Below are 21,666 nucleotides of genomic sequence, written 5' to 3' on the forward strand. Positions count from 1 at the left end.
TTACCTACATGTCCCAATTTACCCTTCTCCAAGGGTACCTCAGGTTTGTGGTACAGAACTGTCACTATCAGTTTCAGACGCTGCCGATTGGATTGTCCACGGCACCCCGGGTCTTTACCAAGGTAATGGCCGAAATAATGATACTCCTTCGAAAGAAGGGAGTTTTAGTTATCCCTTACTTGGACGATCTCCTGATAAGGGCAAGATCCAGGGAACAGTTGGAAGTCGGGGTAGCACTATCTCAGATAGTGCTGCGGCAGCACGGTTGGATTCTCAATATTCCAAAATCGCAGCTGATCCCGACGACACGCCTTCTATTCCTAGGGATGATCCTGGACACAGTCCGGAAAAAGGTGTTTTCTCCAGGAGGAGAAAGCCAGGGAGTTATCCGAACTAGTCAGAAACCTCCTAAAACCAGGCCAAGTGTCAGTGCATCAGTGCACAAGGGTCCTGGGAAAAATGGTGGCTTCCTACGAAGCAATTCCATTCGGCAGATTCCACGCAAGAACTTTCCAGTGGGACCTGCTGGACAAATGATCCGGATCGCATCTTCAGATGCATCAGCGGATAACCCTGTCACCAAAGACAAGGGTGTCTCTCCTGTGGTGGTTGCAGAGTGCTCATCTTCTAGAGGGCCGCAGATTCGGCATTCAGGACTGGGTCCTGGTGACCACGGATGCCAGCCTGAGAGGCTGGGGAGCAGTCACACAGGGAAAAAATTTCCAGGGCTTGTGGTCAAGTCTGGAGACATCACTTCACATAAATATTTTGGAGCTAATGGCCATTTACAATGCCCTAAGCCAAGCAAGACCTCTGCTTCAAGGTCAGCCGGTGCTGATCCAGTCGGACAATATCACGGCAGTCGCCCACGTAAACAGACAGGGCGGCACAAGAAGCAGGAGGGCAATGGCAGAAGCTGCAAGGATTTTTCGCTGGGCGGAAAATCATGTGATAGCACTGTCAGCAGTGTTCATTCCGGGAGTGGACAACTGGGAAGCAGACTTCCTCAGCAGGCACGACCTCCACCCGGGAGAGTGGGGACTTCACCCAGAAGTCTTCCACATGATTGTAAACCATTGGGAAAAACCAAAGGTGGACATGATGGCGTCCCGCCTAAACAAAAAATTGGACAGGTATTGCGCCAGGTCAAGGGACCCTCAGGCAATAGCTGTGGACGCTCTGGTAACACCGTGGGTGTACCAGTCAGTGTATGTGTTCCCTCCTCTTCCTCTCATACCAAAAGTACTGAGAATTATAAGACGGAGGGGAGTAAGAACTATACTCGTGGCTCCGGATTGGCCAAGAAGGACTTGGTACCCGGAACTTCAAGAGATGCTCACGGAGGACCCGTGGCCTCTACCTCTAAGAAGGGACCTGCTCCAGCAAGGACCCTGTCTATTCCAAGACTTACCGCGGCTGCGTTTGACGGCAGGGCGGTTGAACGCCGGATCCTGAAGGAAAAAGGCATTCCGGATGAAGTCATCCCTACCCTGGTCAAGCCAGGAAGGATGTAACCGCAAAGCATTATCACCGCATTTGGCGAAAATATGTTGCGTGGTGCGAGGCCAGTAAGGCCCCGATGGAGGAATTTCAACTAGGTCGATTCCTGCATTTCCTGTAAACAGGAGTGTCTATGGGCCTAAAATTGGGGTCCATTAAGGTTCAAATTTCGGCCCTGTCAATTTTCTTCCAGAAAGAACTAGCTTCACTACCTGAAGTTCAGACGTCTGTAAAAGGGGTACTGCATATACAGCCTCCTTTTGTGCCTCCAGTGGCACTTTGGGATCTCAATGTAGTTTTGGGGTTCCTAAAGTCACATTGGTTTGAACCACTTGAATCTGTGGAGTTAAAATATCTCACATGGAAAGTGGTCATGTTGTTGGCCCTGGCCTCGGCCAGGCACGTGTCAGAATTGGGGGCTTTATCCTGTAAAAGCCCTTATCTGATCTTCCATTCAGACAGGGCGGAATTGAGGACTCATCCTCATTTTCTCCCTAAGGTGGTTTCAGTGTTTCATCTGAACCAACCTATTGTGGTACCTACGGCTACTAGTGACTTGGAGGACTCCAAGTTGTTGGACGTAGTCAGGGCCTTGAAAATATATGTTTCCAGGACGGCTGGAGTCAGGAAATCTGACTCGCTGTTATCCTGTATGCACCCAACAAGCTGGGTGCTCCTGCTTCTAAGCAGACTATTGCTCGTTGGATTTGTAGTACAATTCAGCTTGCACATTCTGTGGCAGGCCTGCCACAGCCAAAATCTGTAAAAGCCCATTCCACAAGGAAGGGGGCTCATCTTGGGCGGCTGCCCGAGGGGTCTCGGCGTTACAACTTTGCCGAGCAGCTACTTGGTCAGGGGCAAACACGTTTGCTAAATTCTACAAATTTGATACCCTGGCTGAGGAGGACCTGGAGTTCTCTCATTCGGTGCTGCAGAGTCATCCGCACTCTCCCGCCCGTTTGGGAGCTTTGGTATAATCCCCATGGTCCTTACGGAGTTCCCAGCATCCACTAGGACGTCAGAGAAAATAAGAATTTACTTACCGATAATTCTATTTCTCGTAGTCCGTAGTGGATGCTGGGCGCCCATCCCAAGTGCGGATTGTCTGCAATACTTGTACATAGTTATTGTTACAAAAATCAGGCTCCTCTGTTATCATGCTGTTAACTGGGTTCAGATCACAGGTTGTACAGTGTGATTGGTGTGGCTGGTATGAGTCTTACCCGGGATTCAAAATCCTTCCTTATTGTGTACGCTCGTCCGGGCACAGTATCCTAACTGAGGCTTGGAGGAGGGTCATAGGGGGAGGAGCCAGTGCACACCAGGTAGTCCTAAAGCTTTACTTTTGTGCCCAGTCTCCTGCGGAGCCGCTAATCCCCATGGTCCTTACGGAGTTCCCAGCATCCACTACGGACTACGAGAAATAGAATTATCGGTAAGTAAATTCTTATTTTTGCATGCAGGGTAAATACTGGTTGCTTTTGCAGGTGTTTGGACACGCCTCTCTCAAATCTAGCTCTTTACTACTGCTCTACCTACAGTACAACATAGTTTTACCAAAGTGCTCAGTTACTTGCTCTTGCTTTATTCCCAACTCTGAATCAGTCCCACAGTCACAGGTGGGGAGGAGTATGACTGGGACGGTACACCTGTCAAACCGGGATACAGGTGTCCTAAGGCAAGCTCAGGGAGGGCAGAAACCTTTCCGTAGAGCAGAAGGGGGCAAGAGTATTAATGCTAGATCAATCTAGCATTAATCTTATTTACACAGGTCCTGTATTACAAAGCGCTTTTAAGACGAAATGCTGACCAAGTGAATTATAAGTACATGTGATTAAGACAGAATGGCACATAAGAATCAAATAGATTAATAAACATAAGAGAAGACCAGAAGCATCTGCAAACCATGATGACAGCCAGTGCGACATGCAGGGCTAGGCGAACAGAATGAGAAATATCTTGGTGTAACAGAGACATCTCCACTTAAGAAGCCAAAATGACACCAGCGGTCCCAGACACTATGGTATTTTGGAACTGCATTCCTACTAATATGGAGGAAGTTCTCATGATTCGCTGTGTCATTGACTAACACTCTTCATTTGTAAATATCAGGATGCTCCAGGGCAAAGCAAACCCTAGCAGTAATAATGGCCTTAACGAGGGTAGACTAGCATAAAACATATTTATACATACTTAAATTAAAATTTTGTTCCATAGTGGAGTCCAAACAAGCATGTTTTCTGCTCTATGGGAGTTAGCATAAGGGCAGTGGATGTAATATTAGCCCACACCCATGTCCAATAAGCATAAGTACCTGGACAGGTCCAAAGCAAATGCCAAAATCCACTGTCAGGGCTGCACATTTGGGCCAGTCAGCCATAGTGCGAACATCTATTTTGAGAGGGCAAAAGGAGTACGGTATGCTCTATTGGACACACAAAAAGTATCTCGTTATCTAACACAGGGTGAAGTATTCCTGATATAGCCAACACATGATCCCACTCCACATCTCTAATATTACTCAGGTAAGGTTCCTATTTCAATTTTAAGGGTAAAATCTATAAAGGAGTTAGCGAGAACCCAGTCTGCTCAGTGAGGAAGCCAGAAAGTCTGGTAACCCTGCCACTCGGCTCACTAAATGAGACCATTATGAGGCCATATCGTAGAACTGAAGGCAGGGTATTGCCAGACCCCCAGCCAACTTGGCATACATAAAGTGCGAAAAACTATTTTTTTCTCTCCACTCACCCCACTCAAAAGACAAAACAAGACCATCAATAGCTGAAAAGAATTTCTTTGCTCTACCTACTGGGGAGTGTTGGAGTGCTAGTGACCTGGCTCTCACCCTGAGAGTTTGGTCTGTGATTGGGGCAAGTATGCTTTGGCTTTACTCCGCCTTCTTCCTCCTGTAGCTTCCTTGATGCTGGCATCCGAAATCAGTCCTCAAATATCTGGCGTTCTTTAGCAATATGGGACTTTGTCAATCAAAGTTTCAGGATAGTTCTGTTTACAAGTCCACTCATTCCACTTTTTAACAACTTGGATTTTTCTCTGGGACATTTATTTTTGTCGTTTCAGTAACTTATATTTCTCTGACGTCCTAAGTGGATGCTGGGACTCCGTAAGGACCATGGGCAATAGCGGCTCCGCAGGAGACTGGGCACAACTAAAGAAAGCTTTAGGACTACCTGGTGTGCACTGGCTCCTCCCACTATGACCCTCTTCCAGACCTCAGTTAGAATCTTGTGCCCGGCTGAGCTGGATGCACACTAGGGGCTCTCCTGAGCTCCTAGAAAGAAAGTATATTTTAGGTTTTTTATTTTACAGTGAGATCTGCTGGCAACAGACTCACTGCAGCGAGGGACTAAGGGGAGAAGAAGCGAACCTACCTAACTGGTGGTAGCTTGGGCTTCTTAGGCTGCTGGACACCATTAGCTCCAGAGGGATCGAACACAGGACCCGACCTCGATCGTTCGGTCCCGGAGCCGCGCCGCCAGCCCCCTTACAGAGCCAGAAGCAAGAAGTGTTCTGGAACAAGGTAGCGCACAGCACTGCAGCTGTGCGCCATTGCTCCTCATGCACACCTCACACTCCGGTCACTGATGGGTGCAGGGCGCTGGGGGGGGCGCCCTGAGGGCAATATAATACACCTTGGCTGGCAAATCATCACAATATATAGTCCCAGGGCTATATATATGATAAATTACCCCTGCCAGAATCCATGAAAAAAGCGGGAGAAAAGTCCGCCGAAAAAGGGGCGGGGCTATCTCCCTCAGCACACTGGCGCCATTTTTTCTTCACAGTGCAGCTGGAAGACAGCTCCCCAGGCTCTCCCCTGCAGTTTCCAGGCTCAAAGGGTTAAAAAGAGAGGGGGGGCACTAAATTTAGGCGCAATATGTGTATACAAGCAGCTATTGGGGGAAAAAATCACTCAGTTATAGTGTTAATCCCTGCATTATATAGCGCTCTGGTGTGTGCTGGCATACTCTCTCTCTGTCTCCCCAAAGGACTTTGTGGGGTCCTGTCCTCAGTCAGAGCATTCCCTGTGTGTGTGCGGTGTGTCGGTACGGCTGTGTCGACATGTGGGATGAGGAAGGTTAAGTGGAGGCGGTGCAGAGGCCGATAAATGGGATGTCGCCCCCTGTGGGGCCGACACCAGTGTGGATGGATAGGTGGAAGGTATTAACCGACAATGTCAACTCCTTACATAAAAGGCTGGATGACGTAACATCTGTGGGACAGCCGGCTTCTCAGCCCGCGCCTGCCCAGGCGTCTCAAAGGCCATCAGGGGCTCAAAAAAAAAACGCCCGTTACCTCAGATGGCAGACACAGATGTCGACACGGAGTCTGACTTCAGTGTCGACGAGATTGAGACATATACACAATCCACTAGGAACATCCGTTGCATGATATCGGCAATGAAAAATGTGTTACACATTTCTGACATGAACCCAAGTACCACATAAAAGGGGTTTTATGTTTGGGGAGAAAAAGCAGCCAGTGTTTTGTTCCCCCATCAGATGAGTGAATGAAGTGTGTAAAGAGCGTGGGTTCCCCCGATAAGAAACTGGTAATTTCTAAAAAGTTACTGCTGGCGTATCCTTTCCCGCCAGAGGATAGGTCACGTTGGGAGATATCCCCTAGGGTGGATAAGGCGCTCACACGTTTGTCAAAAAAGGTGGCACTGCCGTCTTGGGATACGGCCACTTTGAAGGAGCCTGCTGATAAAAAGCAGGAGGCTATCCTGAAGTCTGTATATACACACTCAGGTACTATACTGAGACCTGCAATTGCCTCAGCATAAATAGTGCTGCTGCAGCGTGGTCTGATACCCTGTCAGATAATATTAATACCCTAGACAGGGATAATATTTTGCTAACATAGAGCATATTAAAGACGTCGTCTTATATATGAGGGATGCACAGAGGGATATTTTCCGGCTGGCATCCAGAATTAATGCAATGTCCATTCTGCCAGGAGGGTATTAGAGACCCGGCAGTGGACAGGTGATGCTGCTTTTAAAAGGCACATGGAGATTCTGCCTTATAAGGGTGAGGAATTGTTTGGGGATGGTCTCTGGGACCTCGTATCCACAGCAACAGCTGGGAAGAAAATTTTTTACCTCAGGTTTCCTCACAGCCTAAGAAAGCACCGTATTTTCAGGTACAGTCCTTTCGGCTTCAGAAAAGCAAGCGGGTCAAAGGCGCTTCCTTTCTGCACAGAGACAAGGGAAGAAGGAAAAAGCTGCACCAGACAGCCAGTTCCCAGGATCAAAAATCTTCCCCCGCTTCCTCTGAGTCCACCGCATGACGCTGGGGCTCCACAGGTGGAGACAGGTGCGGTGGGGGCGCGTCTCGGGAACTTCAGGGACCAGTGGGCTTGCCCACAGGTGGATCCCTAGGTTCTGCAAGTAGTATCACAGGGATACAAGCTGGAGTTCGAGGCGACTCCCCCTCGCCGTTACCTCACATCAGCCTTGCCTGCTGCCCTCGGAGAAAGGGAGGTAGTACTGGCGGCAATTCACAAGCTGTACTTCCAGCAGGTGAAATCAAGGTACCCCTCCTTCAACAAGGCCGGGGTTACTATTCCAAAATGTTTGTGGTACCGAAACCAGACGGTTCGGTGAGACCCATTCTAAAATTGAAATCCTTGAACACTTATATACGAAGGTTCAAGTTCAAAATGGAATCGCTCAGGGCGATTATTGCAAGCCTGGAGAATTTCATGGTATCACTGGACATCAAGGATGCTTACCTGCATGTCCCTATTTACCCTCCTCACCAGGAGTACCTCTAAATTGTGGTACAGGATTGTCATTACCAATTCCAGACGTTGCCGTTGGTCTGTCCCCGGCACCGCGGGTATTTACCAAGGTAATGGCCGAAATAATTATCCCGTACTTGGACGATCTCCTTATAAAGGCGAGGTCCAGGGAGCAGTTGTTCGTCGGAGTAGCACTATCTCGGGAAGTGCTACAACAGCACGGCTGGATTCTGAATATTCCAAAGTCGCAGCTGGTTCCTACGACGCGTCTACTGTTCCTGGGTATGGTTCTGGACACAGAACAGGATAAAATGGGTTTCTCCCGGAGGAGAAGTCCAAGGAGTTGTCGTCTCTTGACAGAGACCTCCTAATACAAATACAGGTGTCGGTGCATCAATGCACGCAAGCCCTGGGAAAGATGGTAGCTTCCTACGAAGAAATTCCATTCGCCAGGTCCCATGCAAGGATCTTCCAGTGGGATCTGTTGGACAAGTGGTCCGGGTCGCATCTTCAGATGCATCGGCGGATAACCCTGTCTCCAAGGGCCAGGGTGTCGCTGTTGTGGTGGCTGCAGAGTGCTCATCTTCTAGAGGGCCGCAGATTCGGCATACAGGACTGGGTCCTGGTGACCACGGAAGCCAGCCTTCGAGGCTGGGGGGCAGTCACACAGGGAAGAAACTTCCAAGGACTATGGACAAGTCAGGAGACTTCCCTACAAGACCCCTGCTTCAACACCGGCCGGTGCTGATCCAGTCAGACAACATCACGGCGGTCGCTCATGTAAACCGACAGGGCGGCACAAGAAGCAGGATGGCGATGGCAGAAGCCACAAGGATTCTCCGATGGGCGGAAAATCATGTGTTAGCACTGTCAGCAGTGTTCATTCCCGGAGTGGACAACTGGGAAGCAGACTTTCTCAGCAGACACGACCTCCGCCCGGGAGAGTGGGGACTTCATCCAGAAGTCTTCCAAATGATGGTACACCGTTGGGAAAGGCCACAGGTGGACATGATGGCGTCCCGCCTCAACAAAAAGCTAAAAAGATATTGCGCCAGGTCAAGGGACCCTCAGGCGATAGCTGTGGACGCTCTGGTAACACTGTGGGTGTACCAGTCGGTGTATGTGTTCCCTTCTTCTGCCTCTCATACCCAGGGTAATGAGAATAATAAGGAGAGGAGTAAGAACTATACTCATTGTTCCGGATTGGCCAAGAAGAGCTTGGTACCCAGAACTCCAAGAAATTATCTCAGAGGACCCATGGCCTCTGCCGCTCAGACAGGACCTGCTGCAGCAGGGGGCCTGTCTGTTCCAAGACGTACCGCGGCTGCGTTTGACGGCATGGCGGTTGAACGCCGGATCCTGAAGGAAAAGGGCATTCCGGAGGAAGTTAACCCTACGCTAATTAAAGCTAGGAAAGAAGTGAACGCAAACCATTATCACCGCATATGGCGGAACTATGTTGCGTGCTGTGAGGCCAGGAAGGCCCCAACGGAGGAATTTCAGCTAGGTCGATTTCTGCTCTTCCTACAGTCAGGGGTGACTATGGGCCTAAAATTGGGTTCCATTAAGGTCCAGATTTCGGCTCTATCGATTTTCTTCCAAAATAGAACTGACTTCACTGCCTGAAGTTCAGACTTTTGTTAAGGGAGTGCTGCATAGTCAGCCCCTGTTTGTGCCTCCAGGGGCACCATGGGATCTCAACGTGGTGTTGGATTTCCTGAAGTCGCATTGGGTTGAGCCACTTAAATCCGTGGAGCTAAAATACCTCACGTGGAAAGTGGCCATGCTGTTGGCCTTGGCGTCGGCCAGGCGTGTATCAGAATTAGCGGCTTTATCATGCAAAATCCCTTATCTAATTTTTTTATGTGGATAGGGCGGAATTGAGGACTCGTTCCCAATTCCTTCCTAAGGTGGTATCAGTTTTTCATGTGAACCAACCTATTGTGGTGCCTGCGGCTACTTGGGACTTGGAGGATTCCAAGTTACTGGACGTAGTCAGGGCCCTGAAAAATATATGTTTCCAGGACGGCTGCAGTCAGGAAAACTGACTCGCTATTTATCCTGTATGCCCCAACAAGCTGGGTGCTCCTGCTTCTAAGCAGACTATTGCTCGCTGGATCTGTAGCACGATTCAACTTGCACATTCTGCGGCTGGACTGCCGCACCCTAAATCTGTAAAAGCCCATTCCACGAGGAAGGTGGGCTCTTCTTGGGCGGCTGCCCGAGGGCTCTCGGCTTTACAAATTTGCCGAGCTGTTACTTGTTTGCAAGAGTCTACAAGCTTGATACCCTGGCTGAGGAGGACCTAGAGTTTGCTCATTCGGTGCTGCAGAGTCATCCGCACTCTCCCGCCCGTTTGGGAGCTTTGGTCCTTACGGAGTCCCAGCATCCACTTAGGACGTCAGAGAAAATAAGATTTTACTCACCGGTAAATCTATTTCTCGTAGTCCGTAGTGGATGCTGGGCGCCCATCCCAAGTGCGGATTGTCGCAATACTTGTATATAGTTATTGCCTAACTAAAGGGTTATTGTTGAGCCATCTGTTGAGAGGCTAAGTTATATTTCATACTGTTAACTGGGTATAGTATCACGAGTTATACGGTGTGATTGGTGTGGCTGGTATGAGTCTTACCCGGGATTCAAAATCCTTCCTTATTGTGTCAGCTCTTCCGGGCACAGTATCCTAACTGAGGTCTGGAGGAGGGTCATTGTAGGAGGAGCCAGTGCACACCAGGTAGTCCTAAAGCTTTCTTTAGTTGTGCCCAGTCTCCTGCGGAGCCGCTATTCCCCATGGTCCTTACGGAGTCCCAGCATCCACTACGGACTACGAGAAATAGATTTACCGGTGAGTAAAATCTTATTTACTAGTGGATACGCCTTCCCTATGTTTTCGGAACTACAAGACAATTCTCATATCCCTCATATTTTTTATTAATACCTACAATTGAGACCTTTGCCTTAGCGTCATTAGACAGAGTTTAACATACAAACCTCTTCCCACCTTTGAGTCCCTCTTACCACCAAGGGCCTAGTGTGTATACTATACTCAGAATTTCAGTCCTCGCTCTCGGTTGGCAGGCAATCTAATGAATCTACATAGTCGGTGTACTGGGGAGGGTCTTTAGATGCTGACGTCTGGAGGCATATCTGGACTTGTGGCTGCCTCCAGTTCCATTTGGGTCTGCTTCAAGGAAAACTTTATAGGTGGTACTATGTCCCAACTCGTCTCAATAAATCAATCAAAATATGCTGCGGGAGGGGTTGTACATTGGAGGACTCTTTCACGTATTGTTGCGCCTCCCCAAGCTCCTCTCTTTCTGGACAGACATCCGCTACCTGATTACTTCCCACACATGCCTAATCACAGATGGCTGGAGGAGACCTGTCACTCTTTCGCTGCAAGAAACTCTACCCAGGATTTGACATGTTTAGAAAATGGTATCACAGTATAAACAAGTCCTTATCTTTCTCTAAAATGTGGGTCCCCATCACACAGTATTTCCCCTTCTTTATCTCCAATCCTCTATTTCCTCTCTCCCACCTTCCCTTATGCGGATTGCCAGTCTGCCGCACCCGCTCTTTTTCTTCAGTCAATAAAAATTTGAGAAAACACTGTCTTGTTAGGGCTGCAGTTTATATCCAGTTTCAGGAAACCATGTTTGTAGCTAATTTTTTATGCTTTACTGGTCTGTTCACTTATGTCTAATGTTATACCGCTGCATATATAGTGCATAAATGTAATTAAAAAAATTAAAAAAAATATCCCAGTTCAAAATTAATACAGGTTGAGTCTCCCTTATCCAAAATACTTGGGACCAGAGGTATTTTGGATATGGGATTTTTCCGTATTTTGGAATAATTGCATACCACAATGAGATATCATGGTGATGGGACCTAAATCTAAACACAGAATGCATTTATGTTTCATATACACCTTGAAGGTCATTTTAGCCAATATTTTTTATAACTTTGTGCATTATACAAAGTGTGTGTACATTCACATGTACATTCACACAATTCATTTATGTTTCATATACACCTTATACACACAGCATGAAGGTCATTTAATACAATATTTTTAATAACTTTGTGTATTAAACAAAGTTTGTGTACATTGAGCCATCAGAAAACAAAGGTTTCACTATCTCACTCTCACTCAAAAAAAGTCCGTATTTCGGAATATTCCGTATTTCGGAATATTTGGATATGGGATACTCAACCTGTATTGAGACCATTAGGTGGCAGAGTTGCCACAAGTAAGGCCTCATACTGAATCGGACATCCGTAGTTCCTGTTGCATATAATCTGCAAATTTGTATTCTGCAAGCCCACAAAAAATGTGGGGTGGGGGGGGGGGGGGCGGTTGAGAAGAGTCTAACATAGACCGGGCCCAGAAAGGGTGTGATTGCCAAATTACGGACAGCTACAGACCCGTATAGTAATCTTATCAACTGCTGGTACAAATACACACTGATGATAATGATAGCTGCTGTGCTGTCGTGGTTTTTTTTTTATTTTTTATCTAAAGTAAACTAAATAGTGACAGTTTTTTTGCTACCAAAACAATTGTTAAAATGTTTTCCTTATGACATAGGTGTGTGTATAAGTGTATCCGGGTGTATATGTGCCTCCTGTAAATCTGGCGCATACTGACGCAGACCTGAATACATCCTTTTAGAACTTTATTTTTGACGCATCTGTGACCAAGTCGGCATCAACCCCTTAGTACCTGCTGTCCCCCTTCAATGTTTCTTAACTAACTTTATGCCCATGTAAGAGTAGATAGTTTTTTTTTTATGCTTTCTTAAAAATGATCAGCTACACTGTGGCGTATGCACAATTAAATGCAAGTCTGCCTTTTTTGCTGTAAGAGTTGTATGCATCTCTGAAGCTTGACCTTGTTATTCATACATATCATCATCGGTGTGTACTTGCACCGGGACTATCCAATATAAATCTGAAAACAGACCTGTGCTTCAGATATGGAAGGGAGTTGTGAACAGTAGGACCAATCAGAGGCTGGATTAACGGTCCTCATGCTCACACCCTCCTTTTATAGTTCTTTTTAATTGGTAAACAAAAATGTTCCCTACCTTTGATGGTAATGCTACTAAGATCCATAGGGGTAAATGTTAGGTGGACTGGGGTGCTGGAGGAGCGGGTGAGAATGCCCGTATTTTTAAAGTAGTTTTACCTTGTAAATGATTGCCAGTCTGCTTCTTCCTTGTAAATGATTGCCGCTTTAAAAATACGAGCATTCTTCCCCAAAGTCCCACACCTCCAGCAACTCGGACCCTATTACATTTACCCCATAGTGTTTATCATAAACAGATGTCGGTTGTCACATCTGTGAGCTTTATGATTGATTGGTGGGCAGACACTTGCTCGTTTAGGCTAGTCACTGCATCAAAGTTCCATCTGTTTGCACCAAATTTAAAAGGTAATTTTCTTATTGCCCTTCTTTTATCATAGTTGTCCCCCTAACGTCACTATAATTTCCTCTGAAGCGCCATCTGCCTCTATAGGATCATTATAGAACACTGCATGTGCTTCTGGGGTCACACACTACTATATTGGGCCAAAACAAAAATCATTTTATTTTAAAGCTGGTATGCTTAATAGGAAATGAATCCTTGTGGAATTTGCTCTGCTTATGTTCTTGCAGCATAATATCTGTTCTAATGGAGATCTTTGTTTCCAGATTCTACAGCTCTGCATAGGGAACCATGACTTGTTCATGCGCAGAAGAAAAGCAGACTCCCTTGAAGTACAGCAAATGAAAGCACAGGCCCGGGAAGAGAAGGCTAGAAAGCAGGTGAATCATGAGTTGTTCCTGTCATCTCCAGATACTATAGGTAATGTGGGATTGTAGACTCTTGCAAGCAAGGCACTGATGTTATATATAAAACTGGCAGTATACCCTGGCCTGTGTCACTATTAGATTACTGTGATGGTGATGGGTGTCTCTGGCTTGTTGACTCTGTAGCAATAATTAATTTCCCCATGGCCATGTTAAGATAGTTGCTGCTTTGGTGCAGCCAGGGCCGTATTGACTTCCTTAGCTTGTCTCTGGTAGGCTTTAAAGGCAAATAAAATAATTTTCAAGCCTAACCTATTTGTACCATATCAGGCAGAATATGTTCCTCAATATACAAAAGCAAGTGGTTCAACAGAGAAAACTGCTGCAGTTTACTACCAGGACAATGCTTGCAAGAGTTTATAGATAGAATAAAACTGAACTTAGGGTAACCATTCTTTTTAATTTCTACATTTATAAATGATTGACATTTTTGAGAAAAATGTATGGACTTTTCCTCTGGAAATGTATGGACTTTTCCAGGGATAATATCGAAGGAGTTTACAATGCTATATAGTACAATTGGCAGGGTGCTTCTCAGTATAGGCTAATGACATTGGTATGCTATGGGAGTTTTCTTTTTCTGTTTCTATTTATTACTAACCTGTGAAAATCTGGCTTCATTTTTCTATATTGTATTACACAACTCTACGTATTTTGAATGTGAATGTTCACATACATTATTTTCATTTCAACTATTTTATTGAAGAGCTGGGGATTTACAGCATAAAATGTAGACTAAAACATTATCCCAGCTAAACTTAAAACTATATCACATGAACTAAAGTTTACAGGTGAGTCGTTATCTAATTTAGGTTTCTGTCACGGCTTGACTCGTTTTGGGGTTCGGCCGATGTGTTGCCATGGTAGTGGGACGTAGAAGTCTGGATTCTAGTGTAACCTTTGCAAGGAATGACGGATTGCTGAGGACTGGAACTGGGTGAATGAGACTTGGAAGATCAACTACCGAAGACCGGAACTGGAATGAGCGAAACCTGAAAACACGAATTTCTAAGGGCTGAAGCTAAATTAGATGAAACTTCAAAACATGGAATGCTGAGGACTGAAGCTAGGATAGATGGAACTTAAAAATCCGGACTGCTGAGGACTGAAGTCTGGATTGCTGAGGCTTGAAAACACGGACTGCAGGAAGGCCGAATACTGGATACAATAGTTTGGAAGCAAGAACTGCAGAAAGCCAGGATACTGAATACTGTGGCTTGGAGACGAGAACTGCAATACTTGAGGAATGGACTGTGGAACAGAACCGTTTTGCAGGATAGCCGAAAGTACAGCCAGCGGCTTGGGATTACAGGATAGTTAGTGGGTGCCAAGATGACAACACAGAAGTCCTAGGCAGATTGCTACAGAGAGAAACCCTGTGGATCTGTAGTTGACAACAAAGCACTGACCTCAGGAAGTGCTTTTGCAGGATCTTTATACCCCTGGGTGACTGCAGATTGACTGGGAGTATCGTGATCACAGACTGGCTTACAGTTGGTGTTTACCTGATCCACTAAGTACTAAGAACCTGCAAAGGGAATAGAGACAATTGGGGTCATTCCGAGTTGTTCGCTCGTTGCCGATTTTCGCAACGGAGCGATTAAGGCAAAAATGCGCATGCGCATGGTACGCAGTGCGCATGCGCTAAGTATATTAGCACAAAACTTAGTAGATTTACTCACGGCCGAACAAAGAATTTTCATCGTTGAAGTGATCGGAGTGTGATTGACAGGAAGTGGGTGTTTCTGGGCGGAAACTGACCGTTTTCTGGGAGTGTGCTGAAAAACTCAGGCGTGCCAGGATAAAACGCAGGAGTGTCTGGAGAAACGGGGGAGTGGCTGGCCGAACGCAGATCGTGTTTGTGACGTCAAACCAGGAACAAAATGGGCTGAGCTGATCGCAGTGTAGGAGCTACTCAGAAACTACTAAGAATTTTCTATTCGCAATTCTGCTAATCTTTCGTTCGCAATTCTGCTATGCTACGATACACTCCCAGAGGGCGGCGGCCTAGCGTGTGCAATGCTGCTAAAATCTGCTAGCGAGCGAACAACTCTGAATGAGGGCCAATACCTCTTCCTGAACACTGCAGTTCAGGTCCGTCACCTCCAGCTGGATACCAACTCTGCATTAATCAGGAATCTGCAAGTTTCACAGTTGGAGAATCCTCAGATGCACAATCAGCAATTTGGAATACAAACACATTCTGTTGCTTGGAAGCTGGAGTCTGAATGGAGCGTAGCAAGACTGAGAGAAATCCTAAAAACACTGCAGGACAGAAGGAAGGGAAACACTTATGAAATAAGTACATGGATGAAATAGGTCAGGACCATGACAGTTACCTCTGTATACTCCAGGGCAGCATACACAATGGGATTAATAAACCACCCAGAAGAGTAAGGACAGGAAAAAACACACAACTGAAGGATATATTGGACTACACCTTGCTGCTTCCTGTGTCTTCTTTCCTGTTCATTCATCGTTGTGTCAAATGAAAAAATAATCCTACCATATATAGGCTATGGGCTGTGATGCTGCCAGGAAAAGCGGTGTGTAGTTAGGCTCCTTTCCTGCAGTAAGCACATGTACCTACATGAGTACTTGCGGCAAGGTGACAGGACTTGTTTTTTGGAGTATGGCCTTTTTTCGGGACTGCATTCTCCAGTATTTACAGATGTCTAATTTGTGCCATATGGTACAAGATGCCTAGCATGATTTCCGTGGTGCGTACTCTTTCCTTAATTTTGCTACTTTTTCTTCAGCATTGCTACTTTTTCTTGCATTGTGCTACTTTTTTTAATCAGAATTGCATCTTAGTTTGCAAATAGTATACTAGGTATTATGGTTTTAGTGTTTGCTATGACTAAGTAGCACAGTCTCTGGTGCGATAAGCGTTGCTATTTGGTGTGATTTGAGGATAGGTGTATGTAACGCATGTGGACTGCTGTTAAATTACCACTCTGAAGACTGTGCATTTTGGTTCATGGTGTCTGCGCATAGAATGCTGGAATGGCTACAACTAGCTTCTATGACAGTTAAGAAGCTGAAGGGGTTTCCTAGTAACTCGAGGAGTTATGGGCCCTACACACTTGGTGATGTTTCCAATTTGGACTATGTTCCTTTTCAACGATTAACGACCATCGTCCTAATTGGCTTGCTATGCTAAACGAGGGAAAACCAATGATGAACTATCGCGAGGACGCGCATCGTTCATCATTGGTGCGTACACACTAAATGACATGAACAATATATCGTTCAGTTATGAGCGATATCGTTCATATCGCCTGTGTATGTCGCCAAGTCTGTAGGGCCCATAACAGTCGCTTAGCTATTAAAGTGAAATCTGCGGAGTTAGAGGGAGCATTCTGCAGAAGCTCTCACTTCTATAGCTTAAACATTATGGAGGAAAAACTGTCCAAATGTAGAGCTATGTAAGCCCCAGAGTTTTAGTGCATTCTTTTTCTTTAGATTTCTCTGTTTAGTCTGGTTTTATTCATTGATTGTAGGTCTGAGGCTAAGACAGGACTTCATTTGAGACAACTGAAGAGTCTGTTATGAAGTTAATAACCTTGAATTAGGCCTTTTGTGACGAGGACCGGCCTGTAGGATTTTCAGGGAATAATTTGTACTATTCGTAGTTCTGAAGAGCAGCTTCAGCCATCTGCTCATGTGGCTGTACTTATTAAATGGCAGAAGAGGTTTTGCTGATACTTTTGTTACTAAGGAAGATTTGCATCCCTTTAAAATCCAAAAGGTCACAGTCATTAGTCAGCACTGACTGAGGAATGTGAATCTGGAGTGCAGCAGGTTTCATCTGAATTGCAAGATGACTGCTTTGTTCCAGCATCAGAGGAGTGTAATTTCACTGCGGATTTAATAGACAATCTGTTTAAAGCTATCTATAAAGTAATGGATATTGATGAGTCTAGAGAAACACAGTCATTACAAGAAGTACTGTTTCAGGGGTCACAGAAAGACTCTACAATCTTTCCTTAATAGAGTTATTAAAGGAATCATTGAGGAACAGCAGGAACAGACAAACCCTCCTGTACTATTTCTCTTCTGATAAGGCTTAAGGTCTGGAACATTCTGTAAAAAGTGGAACAACAATCCCTCTTGAAGATGTCAATTTATTTAAGGAGGGGATGAATAAAAGGGGTTAGGAGGGGAGCAAGAAGTCACATTTAACAGATGGGGAGCAGCTTTAAAGTCTGCAGTTGTGACAGCCGTGACATCTGCATTTCTAAGGATATGGGGCAAAGACCTAGAACAGGAGTTTTTCAGTCCAGTACCCATAACAGGCCATGTATTCAGGATTTCATTGATTATACACAGCTGATTTAATCTATTTTTGCTGGTTCAGTAATTTTACACAGACTGAAATCCTGAAAACATGACCTTTTGGGGTGCTTGAACATTGAGCTTTAGACACCTGACCTAGACTCCAAATTGTGCAAAGTATGCAAATGTCTACAGCATATACACTACTTTCTTGGTCTGTGATCGGAGAACAATTTTCAAACATTTCTCAGAATCTCCCAAAAGATGTTGCAAACAAAAAGTAACTTTCAAAGTGCCAATAACCCAAACAGGACAGAGGTCTATTCCAAAATAATAATTGTGAATAAAAACAGCTGAGTTTTTGACATTATTATACCATTATGAACGCCATGGAAGTACAGGGGCAAACGCAGGATTTACCAAGGGGGGTTTCCGCATAAATTTGTATAAAAAAAATAAATTATATTATATATATATATATATATATATATATATATATATATACATACATACATACATACATACATACATACATACATACATACATTACATGCAGTATATATGTGTGTGTGTGTGTGTATATATATATATATATATATATATATATATATACACACACACACACTCACTCACTCACTCACTCACTCACTCACTCCAGCACTCCACGGGTACACTTATAGAATAACTTTCACAGGTACCCTCCACAATGGGTGTCCTGCATGGACGCGTCCCCATACAAACTCTAATACGGCGGCACTCCGGTGAATAATCAATGTCCACAAATAGGCTTGTTTAGCAACGTTTCAGCGTCCTTTAATAATGCTTTTGTCAAGCTATATATATATATATATATATATATATATATATATACATATATACAGGTTGAGTATCCCATATCCAAATATTCCGAAATACGGAATATTCCGAAATACGGACTTTTTTAAGTGAGAGTGAGATAGTGAAATCTTTGTTTTTTGATGGCTCAATGTACACAAACATTGTTTAGTACACAAAGTTATTACAAATATTGTATTAAATGACCTTCAGGCTGTGTGTATAAGGTGTATATGAAACATAAATGAGTTGTGTGAATGTACACACACTTTGTTTAATGCACAAAGGTATAAAAAATATTGGCTAAAATTACCTTCAGGCTGTGTGTATAAGGTGTATATGTAACATAAATGCATTCTATGCTTAGATTTAGGTCCCATCACCATGATATCTCATTACGGAAAAATCCCATATCCAAAATACCTCTGGTCCCAAGCATTTTGGATAAGGGATACTCAACATATATATATATATATATATATATATATATATATATATATATATATATATATATATATATATATATATATGTATATGTATGTATGTATATATATATATATATATATATATATATATATATATATATATATATATATATATATATATATATATACAAAGAAAGTCCTGTACTCGCATCATAATTTTCAAGGTGGGTGCTATCCCAACAGAGCAAGTCCGCTGAATCTATAGATGTCCACGATGGTGGCGGGCGCACTCTCACACATATAAATGTTATATATATATATAGTTGTAGCATGGACCGGCACTCCCACTATAGGAGGAAGGTGTGCCCTCTGGTATGGATGGATAAAACAAATGGCGGTGAAGCACTCAGGGTCTTAGGAAATCAAGTGTATTGAATTCACTCCATAAAATCCAACGTTTCGGGACGCGCAGGTCCCTTTGTCAAGGTGAGTAACAAGTGAGGGATAGAAAAGAACCTACCTTTATAACCACAGAAGAGAAGCCCCCAGGTGCTGGTGCGTCCGGCGCCGCTCGTTACTCCCGGCGTCTTCCGCTGACGTCATCAAGCGGCGTCCGTCGGAGCCATGGAAACCGGGTGACGCCGGCGCTCCAGGTGACGTGCTATAGTAAACAAAACAGAGGAAAGTAAAAACACTCATCTAAAGGCTGGCGAGGTTCCAAGCCCGTGGCGATCAGACCCCAGTGTAGCGGACCTAAACAGTGTGAATAAACATAAAATAAAGTTAACTAAAAAATAGAAGTGGAACAGCATATCGTTAGCTAATAAAGATGATTGATGATCCTGTAATTGACAGGGAGAGTTCAGGGCGACAGCACTGCTAGAAGGGAGATTTTGATGATGGAAATCTTTGGTCTTAGAGAGATTTTATCATTGTCCCCTGCGTCTTCTCGTTCATTTTTGCAGGAATAGGTTCCAAGGCATCATTTCGTTCAGACCACTTGGACTGATGGTATCGAGTTTAAAAATCCATTTGGCCTCTATGCGCAGTAACTTCTTCTCCCTATCTCCACCCCTCATGGTTTTAGGCACATGATCAATCAGAATGTGTTTAAAGTCATTCATAGTGTCTTTTTTCCGCGAAGTGTCTCGCTACTGGTTGATCTGAGGGCTTCCCTGTTAGTGCCTGTTTTATGGCTGACCGGTGGAGAGCCATCCTTTCTCTGGCTTTCCGGATGGATTTGCCAACGTAGTACAGATTGCATGGACATATTATTAAATAAATGATGTACGAGGAAGTGCATGTCAATACATGTTGTATCCTCAATGTGGTATCCTTGTGTGGGTGTTTAAATGTGGAGCCTGTCATCATGTGTCCACAAGTGGTGCATTTCGGACACTTGTAGCAACCTGTCGATCTGGTTAGAAACCCTTTCGGTCGTTCAGAGTGTAATTTAAAGCCTGTGACATCAGTATGCACTACTATATCTTTGATGTTACGGCCCCTGGTATAACAGGTCATGGGGCGCCGGTCTTTAAATACAGGCAGGGACTTGTCTATCACCAGCTCCTGAAACTCAAACGTCGGGAAATCGACTTCCTCCTGCATGGTATCTCCCTCTCAGATTATCATAGGGAGAGGATGATACCCAGAGGTTTCAGGGTCCGCAATGTCCCAACGATCGGCCGATTCAATCCAGAGTTCTGCAGGAAATGGATAGGAATCCTGAACAAGTGCAGTCTGGATCCAATGCTCCTCGTGGTGGAAGAGGCGGGGAAAGAACTAGCAACCACCCGGGTCAAAATTAACCTCCTGGAAACGGAACACTTGCACAGCTTGCAGAATGACACACAGCACGAATGGCTGTCCAAATTACAGGTCCAATGCGACACTTATCGCAGGGACCTTATCAAATTCAAAAGGAATAAACACCAGACAGTCAAAGAAGACTATGATTCGAACCGTGTGTACCGTTGGCTAATGGGAGGAGAACCAGGAGAACATAAGCCCTATAATGCACGGGCTAGACACAGCTGGCGTAAAAGAAGGTAAGCACAGAGCCTCCAGTCCGCCACTTCCAATAGCGATAATGACACCACACCACAAGAAAACGAGAACCTTTCAGCTACATCTCAAGTCCCTTTAGGGACCCCAACAACGACAGTAACCGAAAAAGAAAAAGGCAGACGAGGACGCCCACCCGTAGGGGCGGGCAATGCAAGAGGAACCAGAGGGTCCTCAACAAGAAAAAATCGGTAATTTACAACCTGTCAGATAGGGTCCTTACAACACACGAGGTGGCAGTATTGGAGAAAGGCCTATCGTTCATTCCCACCACCAAATTTGATGAGTTTACGTGGCAAATCGACACCCACCGCTTTGCCAGAAAACTTAGGCTGCAGGAATTTTTTCAAGCACAACCCACCACCCCTCTACCCTCGAACCAACCGATAGTACATAAGGAATTCATCAGGTCTCAAACTGTGTCGTTCTTTGACCCCCCCCGTCCACCAATTCATCAATCAAAACATACATACGTCTTATGGAGGAATCCGTCTCCAAGTTTGAGAAAGCAAATACCAAGATTAACTATAATCTGTCCAGAGCAGAACACAAAGCCCTTAAGGACTTGGGGTCGTACAAGGATATCATCATCCACCCCGCCGATAAGGGGGGCGGTATTGTTGTCGTCAATCTGACTGACTATCGGAAGCGCAACGACAGCTGTCGGACACCGAAGTCTATGAGGAATTACTATACGACCCCTCCGTCACTTACAAACAAGAGCTAGACTGTATTCTGAGGAAGGCATGCAGCGATGGACTGATTGGTGCCGATTTGCAGAAGGCACTTACCAAGGACTTCCCGGTAGTCCCGCTATTTTTTACTGTTCCAAAAATACATAAAAATTTGGAGCATCCACCTGGACGCCCAATAATCTCGGCCAGAGATTCCATCTATCAACCCATCTCAGTATTTTTAGACAAAATTCTCCAACCGATGGTA

At 45.0% G+C, this 21,666-nt stretch overlaps 1 protein-coding gene across 2 annotated transcripts in view; it reads left to right on the forward strand.

Moving 5' to 3' along the window:
* Positions 1-21,666, forward strand: part of NF2 (NF2, moesin-ezrin-radixin like (MERLIN) tumor suppressor) — a 173,006-nt gene that overhangs the window by 71,643 nt on the left and 79,697 nt on the right. For both annotated transcript variants that reach the window (XM_063913354.1, XM_063913353.1), the window contains exon 11: positions 12,965-13,078. In XM_063913354.1, coding sequence (XP_063769424.1) covers positions 12,965-13,078 — 114 coding nt within the window. The remainder of the gene's footprint in view (positions 1-12,964; positions 13,079-21,666) is intronic.

The sequence above is a fragment of the Pseudophryne corroboree genome, chromosome 1, assembly GCF_028390025.1.
Source record: "Pseudophryne corroboree isolate aPseCor3 chromosome 1, aPseCor3.hap2, whole genome shotgun sequence".
NCBI lineage: Eukaryota > Metazoa > Chordata > Amphibia > Anura > Myobatrachidae > Pseudophryne > Pseudophryne corroboree.